The 19,558-nt window shown below is 41.3% G+C and overlaps 1 protein-coding gene across 4 annotated transcripts in view; it reads right to left on the bottom strand.

Moving 5' to 3' along the window:
• ECE1 (endothelin converting enzyme 1) overlaps window positions 1-19,558 on the bottom strand; it is a 178,397-nt gene that overhangs the window by 33,784 nt on the left and 125,055 nt on the right. For all 4 annotated transcript variants that reach the window (XM_074218208.1, XM_074218209.1, XM_074218207.1 and 1 more), the window contains 5 exons: window positions 18,776-18,897; window positions 17,355-17,501; window positions 16,009-16,074; window positions 13,570-13,761; window positions 1,291-1,433 (listed from right to left, as the gene is read on the bottom strand). In XM_074218208.1, coding sequence (XP_074074309.1) covers window positions 1,291-1,433; window positions 13,570-13,761; window positions 16,009-16,074; window positions 17,355-17,501; window positions 18,776-18,897 — 670 coding nt within the window. The remainder of the gene's footprint in view (window positions 1-1,290; window positions 1,434-13,569; window positions 13,762-16,008; window positions 16,075-17,354; window positions 17,502-18,775; window positions 18,898-19,558) is intronic.

The raw sequence follows: 19,558 nt of genomic DNA, 5'->3' as shown, positions 1-19,558 counted from the left end.
GAGGTTATAACATGATCAGATCCATACATTAAGAAAATCTCTTGGGCAGTCTCATGAAGGATGGACTGATATAGGGAGGGTGCCCAGTTAGGGAGCTACTGTAATAGTCCCAGCAAGAGAAGATGAAACTGTTTTAGATATAGTTGTTTCCTCTCAGTAGAATGGAAGCTCTGTGAAGGCAGGGACTACTTGGCTTTTCTCTTTGTATCCTTGGTACCTAGCCCTTTGGTCAGTACTTCATGAATGTTTGTGAGACTAATCCAAATTATGTGTTCTATTCTGGTTTCTTGGCTCAGTCCCACTCCCGAGCAGAGGGGCAGAAGAAGAGGAGGGTTAGCAATGGGAAAGGGCATCAGGAGGAAATTCTAACCTTTTATTTATTCTGTGATTTTCCTTTAGTCACTCATCCCTGGCCCACTCAGACCCTGGGCCCTGTTTACCCTTAGGCCCTCTTTTGAGGGCTATTCTTGCATCCTTCTGAATGAACATCAAAGAGGGAAAAAGGAAATGTGTGGAAGCCCCATGTCAGGAAAGACTTTCTAACAATTAGAGAACAGAGGTGGCTAGGTGGCACAGTGGCCTTAGGCAAGCCACTTAACCCCATTTGCCTTGCAAACAAAAACTAAAAAAACAAAAACCACACAAAAAACCCCAACAATTAGAGAACAATCCACAAATTAAATGAGATTCCTTGGGAGGTGGTTGGCTATCTTACATGGGTGGTCTCCAATCAAGGCCTAATTACCATTTCATGGGGAATCATGAGGAGACTTCTATTTGGATACTGACTGGGTGTGTTCTGAGGGGGAACTGGGTAAGAAGTACTATGTGCAGAGTCTTAAGACCAGAGATATGCTTATTGTCCTTTTATTTCCTGGATCTATGACCTGGACTAGTCCACTCTCTGGACTTTGTCATCTATAAAATGGGGGGTGGGGGGTTGGCCAATTCCGGACCTAAATCTATGATCCTAGGAGACTATGATCTTAGAGATACTCTATTCTAAATCTTTATTATACAGAAGAAGAAGATGAGACACAAAGAGAGAGAGAAGGCACATGCCCAAGATCACCCAGTTGACAGAATTGAAACTTGTATCTAAGTAATCTTTCTCTTATTACTTGCTACAGATACAGCAATTCAGTCATAATGCTATGTGATTTACAGAATGCTATAATCATCCCTACCTAACCAAGACTGAGATGGACAAGACAGTCATATAGGAAGAGTCACCCGCTGCCTGAGTGAACCCTTTCCTTGTATTTTCCCCAGAAAGGAGGATCACCTTACCATTTGTCAGTGTTGTTGATGAGGTTAGAGACTTGCTCCAAGTATTCTTTGGCATAGACCACCACAGGCTCTGATTCATTGATCTCCACAGGGTAGAACACAGTCGTAAGGAATGGCATCCAGTTGATGGCAGGTGCCAAAACCTGGAAGAGAAGCCAAGGGTGTGAAACTGGCAGGCCAATCACTTGTCACAGCCCACATGGGTGCAAACTGTTATTGAATGAATGCCTACAGGAAATTTTCCTGACCCAAAGTCTTGACCGTGGCCTCCCAAGCCTTGCCAATAAGATTTCTGGTTGGCAGACCTTTCTGTAATCTCAGTAACACCTGGCACCATCAGAGCTTGGCAAGCTCACCTAACTGGAGGTGGAGCCAAGGGACAGAGAAACAGGAAGCAGACAGGACCAGAGATGATGCACCGGCCTCACAACTTGATGGCTCTGCTGAAATGTTTCATTCCAGGGTCTTTTGTGATAGACAATGTTGATGGCAGAGTCTCATCTTTGGCTATTTCTGCTCCAGGGTGAAAACTGAGGAAAGGTATCAAAGGTATTCCAGAACCCAATTTTAGGGCTATATATGGAAATCTTATTGCCTGAGTCCTAGGACTTCTGCCATGAATGGAAGGACTTGCCCAAGTCACCCAGCTGACAGAATTGAGACTTGGACTCAATTCTTGTGTCTAAGTAAAACCTCTTTCTCTTCTACCTTGCTACGGTAACAACAATTCAGTCATGGTGTACAGAATGCCAGTCATTAGACCCTCCTAGTTCTGACATTCGGTGTTCTAAGAGCCCTCCCACCTCAGTCTCTGTTCTAAGGGTCCTCCAGTTCTTATATTTTACGTAAGGCACCTCCCAGTTTTGACATCTATTCTCTAAGGTCTCCCATGTCTGACATTCATTCTATTCTCCCAAGATTACTAACCTTAACCTATGTCACAGACCCCACCCCACTTTGGCATACTGGTGAAGCCTTATAGACCTGTTCTCAGAAGAATATTTTTAAATACATAAAATAAAATACATCAGATTACAAAGGAAACTAATTAGTTTCTAAATATTGAAAACAAAAACCAAAACTAAATTCATGAAGCCCCTGCTCTAGTCTTTCTGGTCTAGCTCCTTGGTTCTAGTGGTTATAAGGCAACCTGGCATGGACAGCGGGGGTGGGAGGTGGGCCATGGGACCAAAGTCCTTAGGAATGAAAGGCAATTGAAAGAAGACTGAGCTTGTACTTGGAGGTCTTGAGTTCAGCATCTTGGTGCTGGTAGGTTCATGGTCAAGGCATTTCCCCTGAATTTCTTAGTTTCTTAATCTGAATTTTCAGGTAAGTAGGTGGATCTAGAGGGTCTCTCCTGGCTCTAATTCTCTGATCTTGTGATAAAGGACCTTAGAAAGGACTTAACCTAACCCTCTTATTTTGCAAATGGGGAAATAAGTAACTCCCTCAAGGTTAAGGTAGGATAGTTAAGGGACACCATAGTGCCTAGAATGCTGGAGTCAGGAAGACCAGAGTTCAAATCTGGCCTCAGTCACTTACTAGCTGTGTGACTCTGGGCAAGTCACTTAACCCCCTTGCCTCAGTTTCCTCATATGTAAAATAAGGTGGAGAATAAAATGGCAAACCACTCTGGTCTTGTTGCCAAGAAAACCCCAAATAGGACCATGAAATAATGGACACAACTGAACAACAACCACAAGGTTTAAGTGCCAGAGGCAGGATTAGAAACTGGGTCTGTATTCCAAACCCAGAGCTCTTTCTACTATGCTAGTAATGAGCTAATGTGCTCTAGGAACAAGATTTTAGGAGTGAGCTTTGATTCTTCTGCCATCAAATTAGCAAAATCTATCGATTCCAACTCAGCATTTGCCCCATTCACCCTGACTCATTCATGCTCTACTCACTATATCACTGTATATATCACTGTCCACTTACACTTTGGCAACAGATCTTCCTGCCCCTTTATGATCACAGAATTTCAAAAGTGGACATCCATGAAGAAGCAAGCCTTTCACAGGACATCTACCAAAAGTAGAACTTTGCAAACTTTTATCAGACTTCAAGGGTGGGAGCCCTATTGATGGTCCACTCTACTCTGGGACATCTCTTCACAACAAGAAGTCTTTCCTGACATCAAGTGCTTGCTAATCATGGGAGCTGAACCCATGAACCTAAATCTAGATGCTCCATTATTGCCACTGTAACTTATTGCCTTCCCGCTTCTGAGACTCCAGAGTAGGAAAAGAAAGCAAGCTGCCATGGCCTTGATATCTCTCCCTTGTTCCCCCCATACAGGTCTGGTTCTCGGTCTATATCTGCAAGAACTCTCATGAAGGTCTCATCACAGATCCCCCACAACCCCTCTTGCTTCCAGGTCACTGGCTCCATCTTCAACTCCAAGGAATTCTCTAAATACTTCCAAGTGTGCCCCTGGCACCCCTATGAACCCCCATTGAAAGTGTGAAGTCTGATAGAGGTGAATCCAGGTGGAAGAAGGAGGAAGGGGAGGACAAGAAGGACAACTACCCAGAAGCGAGGGAGAGAATGAAACAGCTGTCTGTCCAGTATTGAGGGCATTGCCCTGGCCCTCTTCCTTGCCTTTAAAGAGCTCTCCAAGAGCAATTTGGAATTATGCCCAAAGGGCAACAAAAATGTGCATACCCTTTGACCCAGCAATACCACTACTGGGTCTATACCCTGAAGAGATTATGAAAAAGCATAAAAACACCACTTGTACAAAAATATTCATAGTGGCCCTGTTTGTGGTGACAAAAAATTGGAAATTAAGTGAATGTCCTTCAATTGGGGAATGGCTTAACAAACAGTGGTATATGTATGTATGTCATGGAACACTACTGTTCTATTAGAAACCAGGAGGGAGGGGAATTCAGGGAAGCCTGGAAGGATTTGCATGAATTGATGCTGAGTGAGATGAGCAGAACCAGAAAAACATTGTACACCTTAACAGTAACATGTGGGTGATGATCAACCTTGATGGAGTTGCTCATTCCATCAGTGCAACAACCAGGGACAATTTTGGGCTGTCTGCAATGGAGAATACCATCTGTATCCAGAGAAAGAATTATGGACTTTGAACAAAGACCAAAGACTATTGCCTTCAAATTAGAAAAACAAAAAAACTGTTATCTTATTATGTAATTTTACTATCTCATACTTTATTTTTTTTCCTTAAGGATATGGTTTCTCTGTCATCACATTCAACTGAGATCAATGTATACCATGAAAACAATGTAAAGACTAACAGACTGCCTTCTGGGGGCGGGGAGGGAACCAAGAATGGGGGAAAATTGTAAAACTCAAAATAAATAAAATCTTTCTAATTAAAAAAAAAGGCTCTCCAAGTGAAGGGGTCCCAAACTCTCAAGACAATCAAGTCCAACTCTCTCCTTTTGCAGTTTCAGTAGTAAAAGTGAATGAAGCTTTCTTTGGAGTTAAGATGGACAAACATAGGTCAGAGACATGCTGTCTGAACTCCAGTTATTTTTCTCTTCCTCCTCTGGGATGCAGACTCTTCTCCTAAGTGAGCTTGTACTTGGAACCCAGGCACCATAATGCATCCTTACTATTACCAAAACCAAACCACACTCTACCACAGGGACACTTCTTGACCATTTCCAAACCATCCTGCCACTACTCTTGGAGGCCCTTGCCATTGTCACTTTATAATCCTACTTCCCCTTTATGCTTCTTTCTTCCCCGAGTAGAATGTAGACTTTCTTTTGTTTTTTGCAAGGCAATGGCTTAAATGACTTGCCCAAGGTCACACAGCTAGGTAATTATTAAGTGTCTGAGGCCAGTTTTGGACTCAGGTCCTCCTGTCTCCAGGGCCGGTGCTCTATCCACTGGGCCACCTAGATGCCCATGTGGACTCTTTAAGAGCAGAGACTGTTTAGAGACCTGTTTAGGTTTTTATCTTTAGGACTAAACCTGGTGTCTAGTACATAGTAAGCACTTAATAAATGCTCATTCATTCATCCACTCACTCACTCACTCATTCATAATAAAGCACAATTTCTCAACATAGTAGGTACTCAGTACATTTGTTGAATGAAATTAATGACTATCCAAATGTTTCTGTGCCATAGATAGGGCATGTATGTATGGAAACTTTAATCAACTCACAATTTCATGTCTACTCATTCTGGAGCCCCAGGCAAATACAGGAGAAAACCCTTTCTTAGAGACAGGGCCTTTTTTTGTCTTTTGCCTCTCCAACATCATTTTTGTCTATGTCTCTCCAATGCCTGGTGAAGTGGGTAGAGTACTAGCCCTAAAGTCAGGAGGGTCTAAGTTCAAATCTGGCCTCAAACACTTATTAGCTACCATTGCTTTACAAAAAAAAATAAATAAAGGACAAATATCATCATCAGTAGATCCTTAATATATCCTTGCTGATTGATTAAGAGAGCCTTAGGCCACAAAATGTCAGAAAAAACAGATGTAACTTTAGGAGGCATCTGATCCAACTTCATCATTTTAGTGAGAAAAGGGTCCACAAAAGGAAACAGATCCATCTTGAGGACAACGCCTGTCTTTGTGCTTTAGTATACATTTTTTTTGCAAGGCAATGGGGTTAAGAGACTTGACCAAGGTCACACAGCTAGGCAATTATTAAGTGTCTGAGGCCAAATTTGAACTCAGGTCCTCCTGATTTCAGGACTGGTGCTCTATCCACTGCACCACCTAACTTCCCCTTACATTTTTAAGTTTAATTTAAAATTTAAAACTAAATTTTAAATTTTAAAATAACTAAAAATTTTAATATTATTTAAATTAATTCATGATCTTTCCTTCCTTCCCTCCTTTTCTTCCCTTCCTCCCTCCTTCCATCCCTTTTTTCCTTTTTTCCCCCTTCCTTCCCTTCCTTCTTTCAAAGCTTTCCTCTTTCCTTTCTTTCTTGACTAGCCTGAGGTATTTAATAGTAGAACTAGGATCAGGACCCAAGTCTCCTTCCTTCTTATTCTCAGGATGAACAGAAGAAATGGATTAAGACTTCAGGAGCATTCAGAAGACGAGTTTCTCCCAAGGGGAGCCATTGCCTAGCCTCCAGTCTTTCTCCTCTCTCTTCTATCAGAGGCTGGGCTTCATCAGATATTCTGTACCCAAGTGACTGCTGCTTTGTATTGCTATGACAGCAACAATTAGATATTTTGCTCCTCAGATCTCTTGAAACCAGAACCAGTAGGTCACTGCAACCCAATGATTGCAGTCTGACCTGCTAACTGCTTTGGGAAAATGAGGAAGTCTACACAAAGCCACTGTTTACTCACCTCACACTGCCCTCCCACACAGGGTCAGGAATGTTAAACAAACTAAAATGATGAGAACTCTCTGGTCCAAGATATTAGATGTTATGCTTCTCTCTCACCATTATCTTCCTCCTTTAGGGAAAGCAAGTGTTTTGGAGAATGAAATGCTCACAATGGCTCTAATGAGGCAAGAATGTGGAAGGAGGGTAAAATATAAAAAAGCTCTAGGAAATGTATATCTCTATTTTTAAATCTTTTTTAAAAAATTCAATTGCCTTTCAACTAAAAAATTCATTTTCTCTTTTCCAATCCCTGCACCCCACTGGAAAAGAAAAACAAATTCCTTGTAACAACTATGCCTAGTCATGCAAAACGAATTCCCACACTGATCATGTCTGAAAGTGTCTGTATCATTCTATTTTCTCAATTCCCCACCCATTTCTCATAAGGTGGTCAGCACACTTCCTCACTGGTCCTAATGGAATCCTGTTTGATTATTGCATCAATCAGGGCTTTATGTCTTTTAAAGTTTTGTGTCTACCATTGTTGTCATGATCCTATTTTAAAATCTTCACTTACGGCTCTGTCCCTGCCTTGCTGCATCATCTGGATGAGATATCTTTTCTTGTCATTTTGTTCCCCCTTAAAATGATGGGAGGAGGGAGTAGTTCAGGAGAGCCTAAGCTAGAATCCTCTCTATTCCTTATCAGCTGTGTGACCACTGGCAAATAGGACATTGAGAAGAGTCTTGGATTTGGAGTGAGAGGTTTTGGGTTCAAATTCCAATCTATGTCTATCTGTCTGGCTTAAGACAACTACCCTCTGAGCCTTACTGTCTACAAGGGAAGGGATTGAACTAGATGATCTGTAAAGTCTTCTCCAGCTCTGACTATGAAGATGATGATGCTAAGAAGTAGCTGTTTTAATTTTGTGGGCCTCAGTTCCATCACCTATAAAATAATTATGCTGATAAAAGAATCAAAGAATTTGAGAGATGGAAGCAGTCTTCTAGTCCAGTCTTATTTTTTGTTGTTCTTTATCCTTTGTTTTGGAAGTGGAACAATGACATCATGGAGCAATGTCTTGACTTGAGGGGAAATTTGTATTTAAGTAAGGCAGGGTTGTGTCATTCTCTCTTCCAGAGTCTAGTCACTAGACAAAAGTCAAGGTGACTGATGGCTGGGATGCAGTAGATGACCTTGTCTTCTATGTCTAACCAAGCTCTAAATACTCCAGTACCTGCTTTAGCTGCCTTCATGGCTATTGGAATGAATTACTCTCATCTGCTCATTCCACTGGGAGAAAGTCTTCACATATTGGAGGCATCTATATCACTCCAACTTCTCAATAAGTTTGAGGCCTATTGGAATGATTCTTATCCTTCATTATTGAAGAAGACCAAAATGACATCATTATGTTTGAGACAACTTACAATGTGTCTGACTGTGGTTGATCAGAGCAATGCAAGCTTGGAATGCTCTACCACAGATTGGGCACAACTAGTTCATGTGAGTATTTGAGGTGGGTCCTCGAAATACACAGATATCCCATTTCCTTTAAACTGCTTCAATTTGGTCTTCCCCACAGAGCGCAGCACCCTCACTGATGAGGTTATACTATGCTGCGTGGTCCTGTGCCAGTGTCTCCCAAGCTGAACAATCAGTTCTAAAGTTCTTCAATGAAACCTTCAGGGTGTCTCAATATCGCTTCTTCTTGATTGATGCAATAATCCCTTGTGAGTGCTTGCCCTGTGTGAGATTTCCATAAAATAGCCTTTTTGGCAAGCATGTGTCTGGCATGCTAAGGTGTCCAGCCCATCATCATTAACATTCTCTGTAGTAATGTTGGAATGCTTGGCAGTTTAGCTTGAGAAAGGACCTCAGTGTCTGGTATCTTCTCCTGCTGGGTGATCTTTAGATCACCAAGACAATTTAAATGGAAGTGATTCAGTTTCCTGACATGGCACTGGTAGAATATCCAGGTTTCACAGACATATAGCAATGAGAACAGCACAATGGCTCTGTAGATCTTCAGCTTGGTAGTCAAGTACTCCTCTTCCAATATTTTGTTTTGGAGCATCCCAAATACTGAGCTAGCTCTGGCAATATGAGTGTCAACCTCCTTGTCAATGTGTGCCTCCTTGGAAAGGACACTTGCAAGGTAAGTGAACTTGTCCACAGTACTCAAAACTTCTCCATTTTCTATAATCGCTGGTTCCACATAAGGATGGTGTGGTGCTTGCTGGCTGGTGGAGCACTTGGGTTTTCTTGGTGTTAATTGTTAGACCAAAATGAGCACAAACAGCAGAGAATCAATTCATACTTTGCTGCATCTCAGCTTCAGGAGCTGCACTGAGTGCACTATTATCTGCAAACAGAAGATCATGCACCAACACTCCCTCAGCTTTGGTCTTGTCTTGTAGCCTTTTCAAGTTGAAGAATTTGACTAGTGCCCACACCTGACAAGATTTCCAAGGAGGCAGAACCCATTGGCTTTCTTGGCAAGCTATACTACTTTGTTGTTTCAGTCATTTCAGTCATGTCTGATTCTCCATGACCCCATTTGGGATTTTCATGGCAGAGATAATGCCATTTTCTTCTCCATTTATTTTATAGATGAGGATACTGATTTATTTTTTTTTATTTTTTAGGTTTTTAGGTTTTTTCGTAAGGCAAACGGGGTTAAGTGGCTTGCCCAAGGCCACACAGCTAGGTAATTATTAAGTGTCTGAGACTGGATTTGAACCCAGGTACTCCTGGCTCCAGGGCCAGTGCTTTATCCACTACGCCACCTAGCCGCCCCCTACTGATTTATTTTAAAGATGAGGATACTGCAAATGATTAAGTGACTTGCCCAGGGTCACAGAGCTAGTAAGTGTCTGAAGCCAGATTTAAACCCAGGAAGATGAATCCTCTTGATTCTAGGTCTGGCTCTCTCTCCAGACTCCATCACCTAGCTGCCCCCATTTGGGGACTAGTTATTATGAAGATTTTCCTGACATCTGGCCAAAACTTGTTCTTTTGCAACATCCCCAGTGCAGAGATTCTGCCCTCTGGAGTCAAACAAGAGCAAGGCTGGTCTCCCCTCCAATTGACAGGACTTCAAATATTTGAAGACTACTCTCTCATGGCCCTGAGTGATCTCTTCTGTGGTTTCTTTCAGCCATTTTCCATAAGACATGGACTCTCTGGTTCTTTTAGTGTTAGGTGAATATTAAAAAACAACACCAACAACTCTGAAATCTCCCTGGAGAGGCAGTGTATGACCAAGGAAAGAACTCTGGGCTTGAAGCAAGAACACTTGGGTTCAAATCTTTGGACCTGGAAGTGATGATCCCCTGGCTCAGTCAATCACTAAGTTCAGTGATTAACCATGCATCATCTTTCCAAGATTCAATTTCACTCTTTTTAAAATGGGGACAGTAAAACAAACACAGGTTGAAATATAAGAATATGAACAAAAGCCTCTTATAGCTATAAAATTCCATCTAAATATATCAGCTATTACTGGTTTTGAAACTTCCAGACAGAGTATGCTTGGCTTGGCTGACTTCACCTACAGCACAGCCTGTAAACATTGGTGGTGTCTCATCAACTTGGGAAGACCTGAACACATTACAGCATGTGAATATGTGCTCCATTATTATCGATCCATAAGAAATAAATTTGATTAATATAGGATTATTTAATAAATAATAATTAATAATGTAATTATTTGATGAATATATAATTAAAAGAACTATGGTAAAACTTGATATGGTCAAATGCTGAGTAAATGAGAAAAACTGAAACAATGGACACAGAGTGTAAAAGAGACAACACTGAATTTGGGAATCAGAAAGATCTGAGTTCAAATCCCATCTTAGACACTACTGTGCAATCCTGCTAAGTGATCAGTCAGTTGGTAAGCAATCATTAAGCACTTTCTGTATCCCTGGTGCTGTGTTGAGCAGCAAGGAAGCAAAGAAAGGCATAAACATGATCCCTGTTTCAAGGAGCTAACTTTCTAATGGGGAAACAATATGCATACAGCTGTTTACATGTGAAATATATAGAGTAGGGGCGGCTAGGTGGCGTAGTGGATAAAGCACTGGCCTTGGAGTCAGGAGTACCTGGGTTCAAATCCGGTCTCAGACACTTAATAATTACCTAGCTGTGTGGCCTTGGGCAAGCCGCTTAACCCCATTTGCCTTACAAAAAAAAAAAAACCTAAAAAAAATGAAATATATAGAGTGGGTAAATGGGAGGTGTGAAGGCAATTTTTATTTTTAAAGAATTAAAAAAACAGTATTGGTTTCTGTCATCACAAATCAAGATTTAAAGATCACTTGAAGTGATGTTGAAAAAAATGAGTGTGATATTTGGCATTTGGTTTCAGTATGGGAAATAGCAGAGTGAGATGATTTCAGCAAAATAAGGAAGGAAAAATTTGAGGAAATAAGATGGTCTAGAAGGGTGACAAGGGAGAAAGAACACAGGGTTTGGAGCAGGTAGATCTGGATTCAAATCTTAGGACACTTACTAGCTATGTGGTCTTGACCCAGTCTTTCAGCTCTTTGGACCTCAGTTTTCCTATCTGTAAAGTGGGGCTAATAATCCTTGTCTTGCTTATATGGCAATGTGTTAAACATGGCTGAACATGTATAACCTCTATTAGATTATTCGTCTGCATTGGGGTTTCATTGTTTTGAAGACATAATAATAATAATAATAATAATAATAATAATAACTCACATTTATACATACACACACACAGCCATATATACACAACCATTTATATATATACGAATATATATAGCAGGGGTGGGGAACTCTGGTCCAAGAATTGAATTGGTATGGCATTGTCAAGGAAGCTGCAGATGGGGTCTCGAAATTCAATAAATCTAGCAGCTTTTTAGGGGGGGAATTAATTAAATATTTGACCAAATATAGTCTGAGAATGATGTTAAAATATCCAAAAGGCCCTAAGCAGAAAAAAAAGGTTGCCCACCCCGGGGATATAGGATCAGCATGCATTACTATGTAGTGTTGAATGGTCCTGTCTTTTTGAGGACTTTGTACATATATGTATGTGATATATACATACATATATATATACATGCATATATATATAATTTCCTTTGAAACTCATAACAACCCTGTGAAGTAGCATTATTATTATCATCCTCATTTTTACAGATGAAGAAACTGAGATCTAGAAATGCCAAAGGGTAAAGAGCTGAAGCAACATTCCATCTCAGATCCTTTCCCTGCCTTCCTTTTCTTCCTCCTCTCCTTCCCCTCCCTTCCTTCCTCTCACTTTCCTTTTCCCTCTCCTCCCTTTCCTTCCCTTTCTCTTTCTTTCTCTTCCTCTTACTTTCCCTTCCCTTCCCAGTTGCCCTTATTGGGGACCACATTGGCTGACTCCATGTCCAGCCCTCTGCTATTGTCTAGAGGGTACTCTACCCACCCACATCTGGAGGGTCCCAGCTGGAAAGAACTTCAGAGGTGACCAAATCCAATCTGTTTAAAGTTACACCATTAATAAAAAAAAAAAACAGAACCAGACTTGAACCTGGGTCTGTTGACTTCCAATTCAATGTTTTCTTCCATAACCAGGGTCTCTTATGTCTTTAATAGAAAAGGACTCAGAGTGCTTATTTAAATCTGGGACCACCCCCCAGTACTCAGAACAGTGAGTGATTTGTATCAAATTATCTCCTCTGGCAATTAGTAAGAACTAAACAAAAGGTGAGCCTAGGTAAAGTGAAGTGTTGGAGGCAGGCTTCAGGGAGAGCTGGCACCTTTCCTCTGCTCTTGGGAGGAGCTGCCTGGAGAGCAAGCTGCCAGCTCCACCCTCCACCCCAAGCACCTCGGGCTGCCACAAAGGTGGGAGGGCTCAGTCTGGGTGCTGGGAGCCCCACAGCTGGAACTGACCTAATGAATGAGATACACACAGCTTGACCTTCTAGGGTTGCAGAAGAAAAACAGTGCCAGATGTCTCCCCTGGCAACAGGGGCCAGGGTTCTCCCTCCCCCTGCCCTCTGTCAACAGCTTCCACCTCCACCGCCTGGTATCACCTGCCGCCTCTCAGCCTTTACAGATTCACAGTGTGTCCTTGGACATTTTGGTTCCCAGGGTTAAGAGCTGTAAAACATCCCTTGTGTTCTCCGCAAGGGGGCAGCCTTAAGTCATCGTGAAACTCTCCATGGGCCAGAACTGCAACAGAAGCTCAGAGCTAGAACCACAAAACTTTAGAACTGGAATTGGAGAATTTCAGAACTGGAATCTTAGTATTTCAGAGCTAGAACCACAAAATCTTAGAACTAGAATTAGAGCATTTCAAAAGGAGAATTATAGAATCTAGAACTAAAATCACAAAAATCACCGAAGTTAAAGATTTCAGAACTGGAATCACAGAAGCTCAGAATTAGAATCACAAAATCTTCCAAATGAAATTAGAGAATTTTACAAAGTTCAGAAGCTTAGAACTGCAATCACAAAATCTCATGACTAAAAACACAAAATTTCAGAACGGGAATCATAAAATCTTAGAACGAGAATTAAAGAATTTCAGAACTAGAATTAGAGAAATTCAGACCTGAAATAAAAAAAAAACACTGGAATTCAGAACTGGAATCACAGAAGTTCAGAACATAGAGTCATTTGTTCAACAGTCGAAATCATTCTCTCCCCCCAACTTGCCCTAGTTGCTCCAATTCTTGTCCTGAGGGCTAAGAATGAGCCTAATCACTCCTTCATGAGGACAGTTTGTCAGACTTTTGAATTCAGCTCTCAGAATTCCCTCTGAATCTTTTCTTCTTTAGGCTAAACATTCCTATTCCCTTTGATCAATCTTCAAATGACACCAAAGTAACAACAAATAAGTGACAGTTAAACACTGACTTAGCTTTTTAAAGCAAGAAAGCTTAGAGGAGAAATGTGAGAATGGGCCCCCAAAAAAGCCCAACAAGGTTTGAACCAAACAGGAGGCTGCCCCCCTCTGCCAGGAGAGACAGCCTGCTTACCTGCAGGTCTCTAGCAGACACTTTGTGGTAAATGACTTCTTCATCTCGGCGCTTCTCCTGGGGAATCGTGATGTTGGCCAGTGCAGTCTCAAAGTCCAAGATCTGCTGCATCTGGTAACGGATGGATTCCTCATCTCCCCCTCCTAGGAGCTTGCCCAGCTGTACCATGTAGTTCAGGTAGCCCGTCAGGACCTGGGAGAGACAGGGTGACATGGTGAAGGGGCAGTGGATGGAAAGAACAGGAATGTGAGCTCTGTCCTACCTTGGTCATTAACTCTGTGGGAGAGTGGGCTTAATTAAGTCAGCTTCCCAACTCTGGGCCATTTCCTCAAAAGTAAAATGAGGACCTAAGATAACAATTTCTGGGGTCCTCTCTAGTTTTAGATCAAGATTCCCATTATTTTAAAAAAATTTTCTTTTTCTTCTATTTCCTATGCCATTGGAAAAAGAAAAACAAAACCCTTGTAGAAAAACATTTAAAGAATATGTATATAAAAAGCAAATTCCTGAATAGGTCATGTCCCAAAATATGTGTCTCATCTGGCCCCTGGAATACTGGGATTCCTTTCCCTGGGGACCTTGCTTATGATGTCTTCCCTGGTCCTCACACCCTGGAAATGATTGCTCATTTTTCCAATCCTATGGTATTTTGTACTCTTCTTATGAATTTATCCTATTGTGGTCTACCTTACATTTTATTTATTGGTGTACACAGTCCTATTAGACTGTGTTTCACCCATCATGTTATCAACTTTCACTCCAGTATCATGAACAGTGAAGTACACACAGTAGGCACTCAATAAATGCTTGCCGACCATTGAAAGAATGATGTGGCCCTCCAGTGTTGAAACCCCACTTGATTCTGTTCTTTCACATAATCCCAGAACTTCAGAGCTGGAAAGGGAATCAGACAACACACTGGACAGTTGATTCTGCCCACCTCTGCCTCTGCTCAAAATGAGGACCGCTGGGAAAGGTTTTCCTGACCTTGTCTAAATCTGTCTCTCTCCAATCAGCACCCAGTCTTCTGAGGTCAAGTAAAACAAAAGCCAGGGGCTCATCCTATGACAGTTCAAAGATGGATGGATATATGGATGGCTGATGGACGTATCCTACCTCCCACCCTTCAGATCTCCTTTTCTCCAAGGCAAACATCCAGGTTAACATCTAGTTCTTTTAAATCAGGGATCTTTAACATCTTGTGGGTCTTTAATAAATTTTGGGGCAGCTAGAATGCCAAAAATCAGAAAGATCTGAGTTCAAATCTGACCTCAGTCACTCAAGAACTTTATCACCGTGGGTGAGTTGCTTAACTCCGTCTGCCTCAGTTTCCTCATCTATAAATGAGTTGGAGAAGGAAATGGCAGACTACTTCAGTATCTTTGCCTAGAAAACTCCAAATGGAGTCAGTAGAGTTGGGCGTGACTGAAATGACTGAACAACAACAGCCTCTTCTGTGTCATGATTTCCTCTGACAGTTTGGGGAAGCCTAAGAGCTTTTCCTCAGAATAATGTTTTTAGATGCATAACATAAAATGCATAGAATTATAAAGAAAATCAATTATATTAAAATACAGAAATCAAAAAGACATATATATATATACATATATATATATATATATATATATATATATGTATATATATATATATACACATATATTAAAATGAACCTCTGCTTTCAAAGATCCTTGTCCAGCCTGGATTCTAGATCTTTCAAGATTCTGGATACTGTCCTCCTTTACTCTCTAACCTATACAAGTCCTTCCTAAAGTGGGAGAAGGACAGCCTTCCAGATATAGTCACTGTTTGACCAAGGGAGAGGACAACAAAACGTTAACTTCGCCAATCAGCTCCAGACGCGATGTCTCTAAATGCAACCCAAGAGGTTATTTTTGGTGACCATCTTATACTGTTGATTTTGCAATCCCCTAAAACCAACAGATCTTTTACCCCCCCAAAATGTATTTTATTATTAATTTAATCATTTAACATTGTCTTGATGAGATAAATTAAACTTGATTTATGACTAGTTTCATTTATAGAATGAATTTTAACACTCAAGCATTCATTTATTCATTCAAAAATCATTTATTTTTCTTTCCCATGCTAGGCAGGCATGTTTGGCATAGCTCTCTGCCCAGGGGCATCTCCCACTGTAACAGAGAGGAAGCCCATTTATCTCCTGCACTCATGTGACTTGTTCAGGAGAGGCTTAGGGGTTTTACTGCTGAACTACCATCAGTCAAATGTCATTTTTGCTCTTTACTAGCTTCCAAAACTCTCTGGTGGGGATGGGCTCAGTAAAAAGGGCCTATAGGAGGGGAGGGGAAGAAAGGGAAAGAGGAGGAAGAAAGGAAGGGAGGGGAAAGATGAGATCCTTGTACCTGGAGAAGGTGATCTGGGACCACGAAGGATATTTATCTGATCAGTGATACTCACCTTCTCATTTTCTGTCTTATTCAGATAATAATCTCTTGAAGGTAAGCCTAAACCAGACTGGTCCACCTGGAAGAAAACATAAGAAAAAAATCATCAAGAACAGAGGCCATACCTATCTCATTTCTCAAATATACAGAGACATGACTCATATTTATAAAAATAAAAGCCATTCCTCGATTGATAAAAGGACAAAGGATATGAACAGACAGTTTTCAGCAGAAATCAATGCTCTCAATATTCACATGAAAAATGCTCTAAATCAACACTGATTAGAGAAATGAAAATTAAAACAAGCAAGACAGAAAAGGAAAATTCAAATGCTAGAGGGGATATGGAAAAAATAGAAACACTAATGCACTATTGGTAAAGTTGTGAACTGATCCAACTATTCTAGGGAACACTTTGGAGCTATACCCAAACTACTATGAAGTTGTGCATATCCTTTGACCCAAGAACACCACTACTACTACTATAGTCTATAGTCCAAGAAACTCAAAGACAAGGGCAAAGGACCTACCTATATGTAGAAAAATATTTATAACAGTTCTTTTTGTGGTGGTTACAAATTAGGGGAATGCCCACTAATTGAGGAATGGATGAACAAACTTGTGATGGAATACTGTTGGAATGTGCTGTAAGAAATGATAAGGGAGACAGTCTCGAAAAAATATGGGAAGACTTTCATAAACTGATGAAAAGTGAAGTGAGCATATGTGGGGAGAACAGTATACACAGTAACAGCAATACTGTATGATGATCAACTGTTGAAGACTTAACAATTCTAATCAATACAACAATCCTAGGCAATTCCAAAGGACTCATGATGAGAAATCATCTCCAGAGAGAGAACTGATGACATTTTAGTGTAGGTTGAAGCATATTTTCCCACTTACATTATTTTTTCTTGCTTTTTCAAGTTGCTGTCTGCAATATGACTAATATGAAAATATTTTTACATGATTTCACCTGTATAATTGATGCCATATTGCTTGCCTTCTCAATCAGTAGAGTAGGAGATAGAGGGACAGAGAGAATTGGAAACTCAAAGTGTTAAAAATTAAATGTTAAAATAAATAGTATAATGAAAAAAGACATAAAACATTGTCCAACTGAATCATGAGGTTGGGGATAGAGCACTGCATATGGGTTTCTTGGAGGCTCTTCTCTTTGGACCTCAGTGTTCTCATTTGAAAAAGGAAAGAACTAGCAATGGTTGGGAGAAAGGGAGGGGCGCACAGATGTTCTGGGCAGGTAAGAGGCAAACTGCCCAGATGTTTTCAGCTACATAGGATGTCTTTAAACAATTCAGAAGTTAGGAGCCCAAATGGACCCGGGGTAGAACTCACCTGAATCACATTGCTGTTAGAGTTCTTTGAGTCAGCACTGACGTAGACAGAGAAGAAAGGGGAAGTTCGATAGTGAGCAGTGACCACCTGCAGAGTCTCCTGGAAATTGTCCTTGTCCCATGGACCTGTGATGTTCCAGCCACCAAGCTATAGGAGAGGAGAGAGAATAGAGATAAGGAATTTGAGGAGCTAATGAAAGTCTCTGTTTAATCACAGTGGAGCAACAACAGTAATGGCGCCTATTGCCATAGCCCTGGGATTAGGATTCTCATTTTACAGATAAGAAAACTTAGGCTCACAAAGGGACTTGCCCAGTTACACAGTCAGTAAAAGTCAAAGCCAGAGTTTAAAATCAAGTGTCTTCTTATTGCAAGACTCAAGTCCCTCAAGTTAAATGGGAATAAGAGAGACAATGAAATTCAGTAACAAGGTGGATAGAGGGCATCAGTATAATAAACTTGTGTGATGGTCATGAGTCAAATTTTGGAGAAATAAAAAGTGACTGTTTATATTTTTCTTCTAAGGAATATACACAGGATGTCAGAGCTGGGAGGGCCCTTAGAACACAGAATGTCAGAGCTGGGAGACCCCTAGAACTCGGGGTTTTAGAGCTGGGAGTGTCCTTAGAACCCAGGACCAGGAAGGGCCCTAGAACCTGGGACGTCAGAGCTGGGAGAGCCCTTAGAACATAGAATGTCAGAGCTGGGAGGTACAGCATTCAAAGTCTTTCGTCCTGTGCCTGCGCCTTTGTTAGCAGCTCATCACTTTCCAGCTCAGCTTGCCCACTGTGATGTCACAGGGAAGAAGATTAGAAGGAATGCTAAATGGCCCCCTACCTCCTTCCTGAGGGGGAGGGGAGAGGCCACTGGGGAGCCCCACACACAGAGAAGGTATCTCTCTAATCCTGGGCCAAGACCATCTGTCTTTCATGCATATACCCTTCGAGGAAAAGGAAGTAGCGACTTTGAGAATTTCCTGTTCAAAAAACATGCTACCCTGCATCAGATTAAAGTGAGAAGCGGAGGCAGTGTAGAAAGAACGGGGGAAAAAAAATCACTGCAAATTTCATTCCCCTGGGCCTCAGTTTCCTCAGCTGTCAAAACAAGAGATTGGGCTCAACAGCTTCAGCGATCTCTTCTAGTCAAGAAGCATCTCTCGTCTCTGATCCTAAAGTGCAAGCTCCCTACCTGCAAAGGTGATCCCCCAAAACCCTGGGCATCCTTGTGACTGCCTTATAAATGGCTTATACACTCTAAAATTCTTTTTAAAGTTTTTATCCTGGGGAAAGCTTGTGTTTGTTGATAACTGTTAATAAAAAGAAAGGGAGCCTCCTGAGAGGCCTGGATATGGTAGGACTGGGGAGAGAGATGAAGGGAGGACAAGAGGCAGCCAAGCCAAACCAGAGGGCAGGGAAACCCTACCTTCTCAATCAAAGCAATCAGAGGCTTTGCCCTTAGCTCCTCGATCTTAGACTCATTCATACAGGCCTGGTAATACTGCTGGGCCTTGCGTTCAGCCTCATTGGTGCTGGCGGTGGCATTTTCTGCAAAAACAAAACAAAACAAAACAAAACAAACAAACAAGAGGCAGTTAAAGCTGGGATCCCAATTGGGGAGATTTTACTCTTCTTGGACCAAACTCTCAGAAACTCTCAGTGTAATCCTGGACAAGTCACTCAATTTCTGACTGCCTCAGTGTCCTCAACTGTAAGGTAAGGATAATAATAGCAGCACCTTCCTTGGGCTTTTGAGGCTGAAAGTCATCTTAAAACTTGGGCTGTTTGAGCCAGAAGAGGACTTGGAAGTCAGAACTAACAGGGAGCTCTGACAGAATTGGTGGGACAGAATAGAGTGGACCTTGGGATGCAGAATATTAGGACTAGAGCAGACCTTAGAACCATAATGCCAGAGTTGGGAGGTCCCTGAAAACAAAGACTTTCAGAACTAGAAAGGAGCTTAGATTATAGAATATCAGAACAGGAAGATGAATTAGAGATCATTTGATTTGGCCTACTGGCCCAACTACCTATTTCTGTACAACCCGTGAGCAAAGACTGGATTTTTCATTTTAAAATTTTATTATATTTATTAGAGTCTAATCCAGTCCCTTGATTTTTTATAGATGAGTAAATTTTGGACCAGTGTAAGGAAATGACCACCCAAGGTCACACATGATTAAGAAGCAGAGGTAAGATTTGAAGATCC

The sequence above is a fragment of the Macrotis lagotis genome, chromosome 1 (assembly GCF_037893015.1).
Source record: "Macrotis lagotis isolate mMagLag1 chromosome 1, bilby.v1.9.chrom.fasta, whole genome shotgun sequence".
Lineage (NCBI taxonomy): Eukaryota > Metazoa > Chordata > Mammalia > Peramelemorphia > Peramelidae > Macrotis > Macrotis lagotis.
The sequence above is the reverse complement of the archived record's forward strand: the minus strand, read 5'-3'. Positions and strand labels throughout refer to the sequence as shown.